Source organism: Aotus nancymaae, unplaced genomic scaffold (assembly GCF_030222135.1).
Source record: "Aotus nancymaae isolate 86718 unplaced genomic scaffold, 86718_ANA_hifiasm-v0.15.2.pri h1tg000138l, whole genome shotgun sequence".
Taxonomy (NCBI): Eukaryota; Metazoa; Chordata; class Mammalia; order Primates; family Aotidae; genus Aotus; species Aotus nancymaae.
The window spans coordinates 3,308,358-3,322,979 of record NW_026988553.1 but is presented as its reverse complement, the minus strand read 5'-3'; the positions used below and the strand labels follow the sequence as shown (position 1 = coordinate 3,322,979).

At 38.9% G+C, this 14,622-nt stretch overlaps 1 protein-coding gene across 4 annotated transcripts in view; it reads left to right on the top strand.

Moving 5' to 3' along the window:
• Positions 1–14,622, top strand: part of F8 (coagulation factor VIII) — a 134,313-nt gene that overhangs the window by 41,750 nt on the left and 77,941 nt on the right. For all 4 annotated transcript variants that reach the window (XM_064371529.1, XM_064371530.1, XM_064371531.1 and 1 more), the window contains 3 exons: positions 7,426–7,647; positions 12,783–13,044; positions 13,283–13,454. In XM_064371529.1, coding sequence (XP_064227599.1) covers positions 7,426–7,647; positions 12,783–13,044; positions 13,283–13,454 — 656 coding nt within the window. The remainder of the gene's footprint in view (positions 1–7,425; positions 7,648–12,782; positions 13,045–13,282; positions 13,455–14,622) is intronic.

The window sequence follows — 14,622 nt, the reverse complement described above, 5'->3', positions numbered from 1 at the left end:
CTACTTGCATCCCAGTTCTCAGTAAAATTTCACCACTGCCTCCACTAATAACCCTACCCTAAGCCATTGAGAAAATCACAGATATCACTGATGCTATTTAGAGTCTTATACAGAGAGTAGTATGTTCACCCAGAATCAAAACCAAAGTGCTCTACTCAAGCAACACCATAGATACATCTTCAGGAAAAATTTCTTTCTTTCTTTTTTATTTTTTTTGAGACGGAGTTTCGCTCTCGTTACCCAGGCTGGAGTGCAATGGCGCGATCTCCACTCACGTCAACCTCCGCCTCCTGGGTTCAGGCAATTCTCCTGCATCAGCCTCCCGAGTAGCTGGGATTACAGGCATGTGCCACCACGCCGGGCTAATTTTTTGTATTTTAAGTAGAGACGGGGTTTCACCATGTTGACCGGGATGGTCTCGATCTCTTGACCTCAGGTGATCCACCCGCCTCGGCCTCCCAAAGTGCTGGGATTACAGGCGTGAGCCACCGCGCCCGGCCCAGGAAAAACTTCTTTACTACAAAAGCAACTTTAAAAAATTGGAAGAAGTGATTATTACACCACTTGAAATTAAGGAAATATGACACTCCAAAGGAGTAATTCTGTAGCAATATCTCCAAATAGAAAAATGTGAGATGGGTACAAAGAAATAGTACGAAGAATGAAAAAGACCTGCTATCTGATAGCACAACAGGGTGACTATAGTTAACAATAACTTAATTGTACATTTTAAAATAACTTACAATATAAGTGGGTTGTAACTCAAAGGATAAGTGCTTGAGGGTTATAGATACCTCATTCTCCATAATGTGTTCATTTCACATCATAAACCTGTATCAAAACATCTCGTTTCCCATAAATATACACATCTAGCATGTACCCAAGAAAATTTAAAAAATAAAATTATAGTTTATAAGCAAAACAGTATATGTGACCTCTGGTTTTTAAGTAAACTGGCCAAAATCTCTTTAAAAATTCATGAAATTCTGGAAAAAATCATTCCAAATTTTGATACTAAAGAAAGTCAGTGAGATAGAAGAGACTTCTGAAAAAAAATACAAAGAACACAGAGAAACAATCGAGGATATGAAACAGAAATTTACCAAAGAGATAGATATCCAAAAAAGAACCAAACAAAATCTCTGGAACCAAAGAATTCATTGAATGAAATGCAAAATACATTTGAAAGGTTCAACAATAGACTGATTCAAGCAGAAGAATATCAGAACTGAAATGCAGATCTTTTGAAATAACCCAATCAGACAAAAATAAAGAGAAAAGAATGAGCCAAGATTTCATGACATATTAGGCACTATGAAGTCACCAACTATTTCAACCTTCGGTGTCCCACAAGGCAAAGAGAAAGTGAAGAGGTTAGAAACCCTATTTAATGAACTATTAGATGAAAAATTTCCAAGTCTACCAAGAGATTTAGACATCCAGATAAAGAAGGCTCAAAAATACCCAAATAAATACAGTGCACAAAGGTCTTCTCCAGGGCACATTGTAGTCAAACTCTCAAAAGTCAATGAGAATCATTTGAAAACAGCAAGAGAAAAGCATATAGTCACATATAAAGGAGCCCTTTTCAGACTAACAGAGAATTTCTCAGCAGAAACTTTACAGGCCAGGAGAGAATGAGATGATCTAGTCAAAGTGCTAAAAGAAAAAAAAAAAAAAAAAAAAACACCTGGCAGCCGAGGACACTATACACAGCAAAATTATCCTTCATAAATGAAAGATAAAAACATTTTCAGACCAAAAAAAGGCTGAGGAAATTCATTGTAACCTGATCTGCTTTACAGGAAACGCTAAAGGCAGGTTTTCAAACTGAAAGAAAAAGACCCTAATGTGTAACATGAAAACATCTGAAGGTCTAAAACGCACAGGTAAAACTTAAGAATCCCGACAAATTCAGAATTCTCTAACATGGCGATTGTAGAACATAAATCACTTATATCCTTAGTAGGAAGATTGAAAGACGCAACAAATAAAACCAATCACCATAACCTGTTAAAGAATAAGCAATATAAAAAGATGTAAATGATAACATCAAAAACACAAAATTTGGGAGTAGATTTTAAAAAAAAATTTGCAATCCGTATCAAGTTGTTATCAGTTAAAAATCACTTGTTATAACTATAACCTATTCTGTGTAAGCCTCATGGTAACTACAAAGCAAAAATCTTTATAACAGCTACAGTAAAAATAAAAAGCAAGTAAATAAAACATCCTGATTGAAAAAATCACTTAACCACAAAGGAAGAGAGTAAGAGAGGAAGAAACAAAGAATCTACAAAACAACCAGAAAGCAAGTAAAAATACGGCACCACCAAGTTCTTACCTATCAATTATCACCTTGAATACAAATGGCCTAAATTCTCCAACTAAAAGATGGAGAATGGCTGAATGGATTGGAAAAAAAAAAAAAAAAAAAAAAAAAAAACAGAAATCTAACCACATACTGCCTACGACAAGGACTTTACCTGTAAGGACACATGTAGACTGAGCAAAAACCATAAAGAGACAAACATTTGGGCTCAGTGGCTCATGCCTCTAATCCCAGCACTTTTGGAGGCCGAGGTGGCTGGATCACCTGAAGTCAGGAGTTTGAGACCAGCCTGGCCAACATGGTGAAACCCCGTCTCTACTAAAAATATAAAAATTACCCAGGTGTGGTGGCAGGCACCTGCAATCCCAGCTACTCGGGAGGCTGAGGCAGGAGAATTGTTTGAACTCGGGTGGCAGAGGTTGCATTAGTTCAAAAGTGCACCACAACACTCCAGCCTGGGTGACAGAGCAAGATTGTGTCTCAAAAAGGAAAAAAAAAAAAAAGACAAACAAGGTCCTTATATAATAGTCATTTTTTTCAGTCTCATTAAAAGTAATGGCAGAAACTGCAATTCCTTTTGCACCACCCTAATATAAAGCAATCATTAATAGACCAAAAGGGAAATGAATACGCAATGAAATAATAGTAGAAGACTTTAACACCCCACTTTCACCGAGGGGCAGATCATCCAGACAAAATATCAACAAAGAAACATTGGATTTAAACTGCACTGTAGACCAACTGGAGCAAACAGATATTCACAAAACATTCCATCCAACGGGTACACGATTCCCAGTCTTCTCAACTGCACATGGAACATTCTCCAGGAGATCGTACCTTAGACCACAAAGGCAATAATGGAATCAATTTACACTAACTAATGGGCAAAACAGCCAGCTAGCACCAAATGCCAGTATTAAACTTATATATATTCTAATTGGATAAAAAGCCAAAACCCATCGGTATGCTGCATCCAGACCCATCTCACATGCAACGATACACAAAGACTCAAAGAGAAGGAGGAAGATTTACCAACCAAACAGAGAGTAAAAATAAACAAATAAACAAAAAGCAGGAGATGCAATTCTCGCCTCTGATAAAGTAGACTTTAAAGCAACAAAGATCAAAAGAGGCAAAGAAGGACATTACATAATGGCAAAGGGATCAATGTAACAAGAAGAGCTAACGATTCTATAGATCAACCAGACAGAAAATTAACAAGGACATTCAGGACTTGAACTCAGACCCGGAACAAGTAAACTTAATAAACATTTACAGAACTCTCCACTTCAAATACACAAAACATACATTACCACCTCACACCTATTCCAAAAGCGACTACATAATTGGAAGTAAATCACTCCTCAGTAATCGCATAGCATTTCATAGGTTTAAATGAAATATTGGTTGGCTGCTTGTTTGTTATTTTCTTCCCTTATTCCTTCCTGTCTACATCATTAAGTATAATTATTGGTATAAAAGAGGTTTTCAATACCCATTACTAAACTGCATTCTAGCCTGGGCAAGAAAGCAATACTCCCATTCTCTCTCTCTCTCTTCCTTTCTCTTCCTCTTCTTCATTCTTTTTTTTCTTTCTTTCTTTCTCCCCCCACAAAAAATATTAATAATAAAAAATAAAAGAACTGAAAAAGAAAACAAAAAAAAGAAAAATGTACATTTACATATGTCAATTATGGGCAATGTTGATAAAATAAATTATACCACAAGAGAAATTAAAAAATTTCTTGAGGCAAATGAAAATGAAAACATAACATACCAAAACTTATGGGATACAGCAAAGATAGTCCTCAAAGAAAAGTTTGTAGCAATAAATGCCTACGTCAAAAAAGAAAGATCTCAAATAAACAACATAATGTTGCATCTCATGAAACTAACTAAACCTCAAATTATTAGAAGAAACAAATGGATACAGATCAGAGCACAAATAATCAAAATACTGATGAAAAGATAAACAAAGTCAATAAACTTTTGGCCAGACTAAGCGATAATAAAGAGGAAAGACAGAAATAAATCAGAGGAGAGAAAGGAGACAGCACAACTGATAACACAGAAATACAAAAAATTGTAAGAAACTATTGCAAACAATTACATGCCGACAAATTGAAAAGCCTAGCAGGACGTGGTGGCCTCACTGCTGAATTCTACCAAACATTTAAAGAACTAATAACAATTCTTCACAGACTATTCCAAGAATTTAAAAGGAAGAAACTCTTCCAAAATTATTCTAGGAGGCCTTCATTATCTTTCATTTACCACGATCAGATGGGATTTATCCCAATGATGCAAGGATGGTTTAACATATGCAAATTACGAATGTGATACACCAGCTTAACAGAATGAAGGGCAAAAGTTATATGATCATTTAAATAGACACATTAAAAGCATGTGATAAAATTCAACATCCCTTCAAGATAAAAACTCTCAACAAACTTAGTATAGAAGGAACACACCTCAACGTAGCATAGGCCTTATGTGATAAACCTGCAAACAAGATGATACTGAGTAGGGAAAAGTTGAAAGCTTTTCCTTTAAGAACTGGAATAAGACGAGGATATCCACTCTCACCCCTTCTATTCAACACAGTACTGGAAGTCCTAGCCAGAGCAATTAGGTAAGACAGAAAAAACGGGATCCAAATTGGAGAGAGGGAAGGCAAACTGTCCCTGTTTGGCCGGGCTTGGTGGCTCATGCTTGGAACCCCAGCACTTTGGGAGGCCGAGGCGGGCAGATCACTTGAGGTCAGTAGTTTGAGACCAACCTGGCCAACATGGTGAAACCCCATTTCTACTAAAAATACAAACTTAGCTAGGTGTGGTGGCAGGCCTATAGTCCCAGCAACTCAGGAGGCTGAGGCAGGAGAATCACTTGAACCCAGGAGGCAGAGGTTGCAGTGAGCCTAGATCACGCCATTGCATTCCAGCCTGGGCAAAAGAACGAGACTCTGTCTCAAGAAAAGGGATTGATATCTGGAATATATAAGGCAATCAAACAACTCAATAGCAAAAATTCAAATAATCCTATTAAAAATTAGCAAAAGACCTGAATAGACGTTTCTCCAAAGAAGACAGACAAATGGCCAACGGGTATATGAAAAATGTTCGACATCCCTAATCATCAGGAAAATTAAAATCAAAACCACAATGAGATACCACTTACCCCTGTTAGAATGCTAGCCAGGCTGTGGAGAAAGAGAAACTCCTATACACCGTTGGTGGAAATGTAAATTAGTTACTGTTGGGGTCTCTGAGAATGGCACGTCTGCCTGGGTCTCTTGACCTGCAAAAGGGTCCCAATACCTGGAGGGGAGAGTGCGCGGAAGAAAAGAATGATAGACGGATGGGTCTGGAGGACTGACGAGGGGCTACCTCAGTCAGCAGTTTATTTCGTGCACAGGGTCTCATTATATACTCTTCAGTCCGCAATGGCTGACGTCAAATCATTACAGAAAAGGGGAACAGAACATTGCAAGCCTGGGTATCAAGATAAAACTAACACGTAGAGATTGATCCAAAAAATCATAAAACAAACAGATGACTTTTTCTACTTACAGGAATAAGATAACATTTTACAACTGTCAAAGCAAGCGATAAATCTTGAGGACAATTTCAAATGACGTGCGAATAGTGACAAGCTTCGGTGAATACTTGGTAAACAAAGTGATAAAACTAGCCCAGTACAAAAACTTCAAGAAACGCAATGTCTAATAAAACCACACAGCCTTCACCCAGCCATAATAATAGGTCAGTGAGCCAGAGATAAATTTCTGCAACATCAAACTCCCTCCAGTTCCTTCTTTCCCTCAGCTCGACTGCTTCCAGGGGGGAGAAACGTGTCTGGGCTCAAACTCCATTATGGCGGAGTCACTTAGGGGTCTCAACGCTGGAGTGATCCCCACAAGTTACACCATTAGAGATAATAGTATAGACATGCCTCAAAAATTATTCACAATCGTCAAGAGGTAAAATCAACTTAAATGTTCATCAGTGGATGAATGGATACAGAAAATGTGCCATATATATGCACAATGGAATACTATTCATCCAGTTAAAAAAGATGAAATCCTGTCATTTGCAACAACGTGGATGAGGCTGGGGGACATTATGTTAAGTGAAATAAGCCAGGCAAAGACAGACAAATGTTGCATGATCTCACTCCCATGTACAGTCTTTAAAAGTTGGTCTCATAGTAGTTGACACTGGTGATTCTAGGGAGATTACGGGGAAGTGGGAGATGCAGACAGGTTAGTGAATGGATACAATGTTACAGGCAGATAGAAGGAATAAGTTCTGTGCAATAGACAACAATAATATATTCTATATTTCAAGTAGAAGAGAGGATTCTGAATGTTCTCACAACAAACAAATGACAAACATTTAAGGTGATGGATGTGATGATTACCCTGATTCGAGTAATTACACCATGTATACATGTATCGAAACATCACATTGTACCCATAAATATATACAATTATTTACGTGTCAATCAAAAGTAATAAGGTTAAAAAAATAAAATTGCCCGTTAGGATAAATAAAAAGACCCCCCACACAAAATTATCATTGTGGCATTTTAGAGCACAAAGAGAAGACACTTGAAAGTTCTTCTGGGAGAAACAGGTCACATAGAAAAAAATGGGAATTAGATTGACAATACAATGGAGCAATATTGTGAAAGATCTAAGGGAAAAATTATTTTGAACCTAGAATTTTTAGTCAAACCATGCATCAACTTTGGGGGAAGAAAAGAGAGATTTTCAGATATAGAGGGCCTTAATAGCCACTGAATGTGTGCTATTGTAGAACCAGTGACTGCATAAAAGAGAAATTTGGAAGATTCAGCAACCCCAGAGAATAATGAAGTATGAGAAGGATGTCCTCTCCTTAATTCTTTTCTGTATTTTCCAAAAATTTGATAATAAACATGCATCATTTTAGAATTGAAAAGTTAATTAATCCTGAAAACATGCAAGTTCGTGTTCTCACGTAGAGTGGAGTGACAGGCTGTCGTCAAATAAACGTAATAACACACTTTCTAAGGCACAACGGACAAATCAATGTCTTATTCCTACTTTACAGGTCTGATTGGATGCCACAGGAAATCAGTGTATTGGCATGTGATTGGAATGGGCACCACTCCTGAAGTACACTCCATATTCCTCGAAGGTCACACATTTCTTGTGAGGAACCATCGCCAGGCCTCCCTGGAAATCTCACCGATCACCTTCCTCACTGCTCAGACAGTCTTGATGGACCTTGGGCAGTATCTACTATTTTGTCATATTTCTTCCCACCAACACGGTAATATCTTGGATCTTTAAAATGAGTATGATGAATATCCAGTTCTACTTTTAATAGAATTTCCTAGACAATGTACAGGAATATAGTCTGTTCCTGAAGAGGACATTACAGAGTTACTATGTTAGACTTTAACCAAGATCCCCTGATTTCTTTCTTTTTTTTCTTTTTATTGCATTTTAGGTTTTGGGGTACATGTGAAAAACATGCAAGATGGTTGCATAGGTGCATACGTGGCAGTGTGATTTGCTGCCTTCCTCCCCTTCACCCATATCTGGCATTTCTCCCCATGCAATCTCCAAGGACACATGCACACGAATGTTCATTGCAGCACAGTTTACGATAGCAAAGACCTGGAACCAACCTAAATGCCCTTCAATGATAGACTGGACCGGGAAAATGTGGCACATATACACCATGGAATATTATGCAGCCATCAAAAACTAGTGCCTTGGAAATGTTTAGACGTAGATGACATTAGAGTATGTTTAAATGTTATTTAACGTTACAGGCTTTGTTCCCTAGATGCAGCCTCTGAGATGAAGATTATTAACATGAAGGAATTTTTTTTTATTGCATTTTAGCTTTGGGGGTACATGTGAAAAACATGCAAGGTTGTTGCATAGGCGCATACATGGCAGTGTGATTTGCTGCCTCCCTCCCCTTCACCTGTATGTGGCATTTCTCCCCATGCAATCTCCAAGGACACATGCACACGAATGTTCATAGCAGCACAGTTTACGATAGCAAAGACCTGGAACCAACGCAATTGCCCATCGATGATAGACTGGACAGGGAAAATGTGGCACATATACACCATGGAATATTATGCAGCCATCAAAAACTAGTGCCTTGGAAACGTTTAGACGTAGATGACATTAGAGTATGTTTAAATATTAATTAACGTTACAGGCTTTGTTCCCTAGATGCAGCCTCTGAGATGAAGATTATTAACATGAAGGAATTTTTTTTATTGCATTTTAGGTTTTGGGGTACATGTGAAAAACATGCAAGATTGTTGCATAGGCACATACGTGGCAGTGTGATTTGCTGCCTTCCTCCCCTTCACCCATATCTGGCATTTCTCCCCATGCAATCTCCAAGGACACATGCACACGAATGTTCATTGCAGCACAGTTTACGATAGCAAAGACCTGGAACCAACGCAATTGCCCATCGATGATAGACTGGACAGGGAAAATGTGGCACATATACACCATGGAATATTATGCAGCCATCAAAAACTAGTGCCTTGGAAACGTTTAGACGTAGATGACATTAGAGTATGTTTAAATATTAATTAACGTTACAGGCTTTGTTCCCTAGATGCAGCCTCTGAGATGAAGATTATTAACATGAAGGAATTTTTTTTATTGCATTTTAGGTTTTGGGGTACATGTGAAAAACATGCAAGGTTGTTGCATAGGCGCATACGTGGCAGTGTGATTTGCTGCCTTCCTCCCCTTCACCCATATCTGGCATTTCTCCCCATGCAATCTCCAAGGACACATGCACACGAATGTTCATTGCAGCACAGTTTACGATAGCAAAGACCTGGAACCAACGCAATTGCCCATCGATGATAGACTGGACAGGGAAAATGTGGCACATATACACCATGGAATATTATGCAGCCATCAAAAACTAGTGCCTTGGAAACGTTTAGACGTAGATGACATTAGAGTATGTTTAAATATTAATTAACGTTACAGGCTTTGTTCCCTAGATGCAGCCTCTGAGATGAAGATTATTAACATGAAGGAATTTTTTTTATTGCATTTTAGGTTTTGGGGTACATGTGAAAAACATGCAAGGTTGTTGCATAGGCGCATACGTGGCAGTGTGATTTGCTGCCTTCCTCCCCTTCACCCATATCTGGCATTTCTCCCCATGCAATCTCCAAGGACACATGCACACGAATGTTCATTGCAGCACAGTTTACGATAGCAAAGACCTGGAACCAACCCAAATGCCAAAAGATCCCCTAATTTCTAGCTTCCGGTGTGAAGTTTTTACCTTGACTATAAAAGGGCTTGAGTATTAGTAGGACTCATGGATTTTTAGTTAAATGTCTGTGATAGACGGAGAAAAGACGGCTTAGGGATGATTGAGGTGGGAAGAAGAGGTGTGGGGGCACTCTGTAGGTACCTGGCTGTAGATGAGACACAGCTCGTTGTTTTCACCGTTAACTGACACAGTTTCTTCATTGTGTCTCTGGTCTTTAACACTCGGTACATTTTTGGAGTGGGTGGTACTGGTTGTTCCTTTCTATGTTTAGTGCTTTAAGGAGAAGTAGCATGGCATTGAAGCAGCACATGAGGTTTTCAAGGACTATTTGATGGGAACTTTGCAAAGGGTCAAAGGTTCTGTGTAAGCACATTGGGATGATGGTAACTACAGTTTCAAATTATTGTGAATGTGACTTTATTTGTAACTACCAGTTTTGCAAATTCATATTGTACCATCATTTGACCCCCATTTTCCTACTTGTGTATTTATTCTGCTAACTCTTTTTTTTTTTTTTTTGAGACGGAGTTTCGCTCTTGTTACCCAGGCTGGAGTGCAATGGCGCGATCTCGGCTCACTGCAACCTCCGCCTCCTGGTTTCAGGCAATTCTCCTGCCTCAGCCTCCTGAGCGGCTGGGATTACAGGCACGTGCCACCATGTCCAGCTAATGTTTTGTATTTTTAGTAGAGACGGGGTTTCACCGTGTTGACCGGGATGGCCTCGATCTCTTGACCTCGTGATCCACCCGCCTCGGCCTCCCAAAGTGCTGGGATTATAGGCTTGAGTACAGTTTCAAATTATTGTGAATGTGACTTTATTTGTAACTACCAGTTTTTCAAATTCATATTGTACCATCATTTGACCCCCATTTTCCTACTTGTGTATTTATTCTGCTAACTCTTAATCTCAGATCGACCTAATAACCCTCTTTCTCTACGCCTTTTGTGATCATTGAAGGCTCTTACTCGGTTTGTGCTGCAGTAACACAATACCACGGACTGGTTAATTTATGGGAGGTCCAATATCAAGTTGCCAGCATCTTAACATGGTGGAAGGCATCACACTGAGAGAGAGAGAGCAAAAGGAGGGTGAGCTCACTCCTGTGATAGCGAACCCACCTCCATGAACCCTTTCCCCACGTAACGGCAGTAGTGGGGCCCTTGTGACCTAAACACCTTTTAAATATTCTCCTCTCAATACCATCATGATGAAAATTAAATTTCAATATGACTTTTTAGAGGGGACACACATTCAGATCATAGCCAGAGCTGCTGGAGAAAAATGTCGGAGAGGCCTAATCTTTTATATTTAGTAGCATTTCTTTCTTCCTATTATTCTCATGTTAACCTCCTGTTTTCTTGGTTGACTTAGAAAAGAGATTTAATCTTGCCATGTATCCACTATTTTACTATAAGACACATGCACACGAATGTTCATTGCAGCACAGTTTACAATAGCAAAGACCTGGAACCAACCCAAATGCCCATCGGTGATAGACTGGACAGGGAAAATGTGGCACATATACACCATGGAATATTATGCAGCCATCAAAAACGATGAGTTCGCATCCTTTGTAGGGACATGGATGAAGAACCTGGAAACCATCATTCTCAGCAAACTGACACAAGAACACAAAATCAAACACCACATGTTCTCACTGATAGACGGGTGTTGAACAATGAGAACACATGGACACAGGGAGGGGAGCATCACACACTGGGGTGTGTAGGGGGGAAATAGGGGAGGGGACAGCGGGGGGTGCGGAGTTGGGGAGAGATAGCATGGGGAGAAATGCCACATATGGGTGAAGGGGAGGAAGGCAGCAAATCACACTGCCACGTATGCACCTATGCAACAACCTTGCATGTTTTTCACATGTACCCCAAAACCTAAAATGCAATAAAAATAAATAAATAAATAAATAAATAAAAAAGAAAAGAGATTTATCCTTGCCATGTATCCACCATTTTCCTCCTTGTATCCTGTTAGTGACCTTGTTTATATTCCTCTGTAGTGACATTTTAAGAATAGAAATCTCTTTTCCTCGCCTGTTACGTAATATTTATGGAATTTTGACAGGACATCACTGGACAAAGAGTGTCATATGGAAAGGTTGACAGGAAGTTGATACAAACAAAATCCTTGCAGGCGCGGAGGAACAGGTCACTTACTTGTATATGATCATTGTCAATCAGTTACTGTCCAGTTGGAGCCCAACTCAGTTTAAGAGTTTATTTTTCGTTTTGTTTTTTTTTTTCTTTTGACAGATTCTATCCACGACTTTAATCTTTATTTTTCATGAAAAAAAAATGCTTTATCTTCCCGTTCCTCAGCATCAATTAAACGGGCCTCCCTTCTTAGAAGTATTTGATCTTGAAAATTGCCCTGTGGTATAAATAGGGCAGGAATTATTATTATGCATTTTACAAAGCATAAAGATGAGACTGAAAATGTTGAACAGAGTTGCCATAGGGGTTTACAACTAGTCACAGGCAGACATGCTCTTACAATACATATCTCCTGGATTTTCAGTTGTATCTTTTCATGGTTTTATGAACTTGGAACATGTCTTAAGGTTTACATCTATAGTATCATTTTTCTCAATAAGCTGTTATTAGGTAGACTGGTCTAGGCTTTGAAATGCTAAAAATATGCAGTTCTTCAAGTCTCTTTGGTTATAATTTGGGTGGGAGGAATGATAGGCTCAAAGCCAGTTCCAGAAGGGAAATAGTAATAGTAATACATATTATAACAGCACATGAATGACTTTTGAAAAGGAAGTGAAACATATATAGAGAAGAGTCAAGGCGAAGGGAAATGGTGAGTGCAAAGACCAGAGAAATAAATACACAGATGAAGTGGCACCCCCACACTCTCTCTCCTGCTCCTGCTTTCACCATGTGATGTGCCTCCTCCCCGTTCACCCACCCCCGTGACTGTAAGCTTCCTGAGACCTCCCCGAAGCCAAACAGACGTCAGCGCCATGCTTCCCGTATAGCATGCAGAAGCACGAGCCAATTCAGCCTCTTTTCTTTATAAATTGCCCAGACTCAGATATTTCTTTATAGCAGTGCAAGAACAGCCTGATACAGCAAGAAAGTCTGACGTCGTTTGGTTTCTCTGACTCCAGATGGCATGGAAGCTTATGTCAAAGTAGACAGCTGCCCAGAGGAGCCCCAACGACGAATGAAAAACAACGAAGAAGAGGAAGACTACGATAATGACTTTGCTGATTCTGAAATGGATGTGGTCAGGTTTGATGATGACAGCTCTGCTTCCTTTATCCAAATGCGCTCAGTCGCCAAGAAGCATCCTAAAACTTGGGTACATTACATTGCTGCTGAAGAGGAGGACTGGGATTATGCCCCCTCAGTCCTTACCCCCAATGACAGGTACACACTTTCTCACTATTGGTCTCTCTTCCCCATACTCAAACAGCTCTCGCCAGTTATTCAAGCCAACAGGTCCTTAAGCCATGTGTAAGGTTAGGTACGGGTGTGGAATCAAGGGTTTATTTTCTTCACTCCTTGCCTTGATTGGATCATAGAAGCTGTTTTAGAGTTCGATGTGAGTTGAGCTTTTGCCTAGAACTTTTCTTCCCAACCTCTCATCTCTTTTTCTCTTATTCAGAAGTTATAAAAGTCAATATTTGAACAGTGGCCCTCAGCGGATTGGTAGGAAGTACAAAAAAGTTCGATTCGTCGCATACACAGATGAAACCTTCAAGACTCGTGAACCTATTCAGTACGAATCGGGAATCTTGGGACCGTTACTTTACGGGGAAGTTGGAGACACACTGTTGGTAAGTTGAGGAGAAGATTTGAGGTCAGGTAAGAAGAAAAAGTCTGGAGAGTTCTAAGTTTCTTAGATACTTTATAATTCAGCCTTGTCTCCAGCGGGCATCATCTTTTAAAAACTATAAATGTTACACAGATAATTGCTGATTGTATATTTTTAAAATATCAGTATGTAGAAAAAAAATTAATGTCACTCATTAAACTCAACACTCCTTTGGAATACTGCATAGACTTTGATACATATCCTTCCAGATCTTTTTCTATTAATTATATAGAATCGGAGTCAGCAGGCTGTGGCCTATAAGCCAGATTTGGCTTGTGGCCTGCTTTTGAATAGTCCATGAGCTTAGAGGAGATTTCACATTTTTTAAATATTGCAAAGAAAAGAACGGAGGGCGGGAGGAAGGGGAGAAAGAAGGCAGAGGAGGAAGAGAATATGCTTGCTTGCCCCAATCTAGGATATTAAGAATGAGCATGGAGTATGATGTAACAGAATACTCAATGTACAGTGGTTTAAATAGATAAGCGTTTATTTTCTTCACAAGAAATTTGAAGATAGGTCATTGGTTACATCCATTCAACTGCTCAAGAATGTCATGAAGGACACTGGTTTTTAGATGTCGAGTTTTGTTAGACACTGCCAAACTGATTTTCAGCAATTTTATACCAATTTGTATCCCATACCATAAGTATATGACTGCCCTTTTCCCCACACCATTGCCAACAACATATATTATAAACCTTCAGAAATTTTTCCAATTTGATGAGCTAAATATTTATATGTTGTCTTAATTTGCATTTCCCTGGTTAGTGGTCAAATTGTATATTGTTTCATGGTTGTTGGCTGTTTATATAACTCCCTCTGTGAATTGCCTGCTACTAACTTTTTTCCAGTTTTCTATTTGGGTAGTCATCTTTTGCTTATGTATTTGTAAAAGGCCTTTATATATTATGGATATTGACACACCATTATGTTTCTCTGGATCTTTTTCACTTCTGTTTTCTGCCTGAAAATGTCTTTGCCGCCCCCAAGAAATTACAAAGATATTATATATTATATTCTCTTATTTGTACAGCTTTATTTTTATAGTGAGCAATCTAATTGCCATGGAAGTTACTTTTGGATGTAGTGCATAATTCAAATAGAATTTTTCCCAGTTAATTTGAAAATGT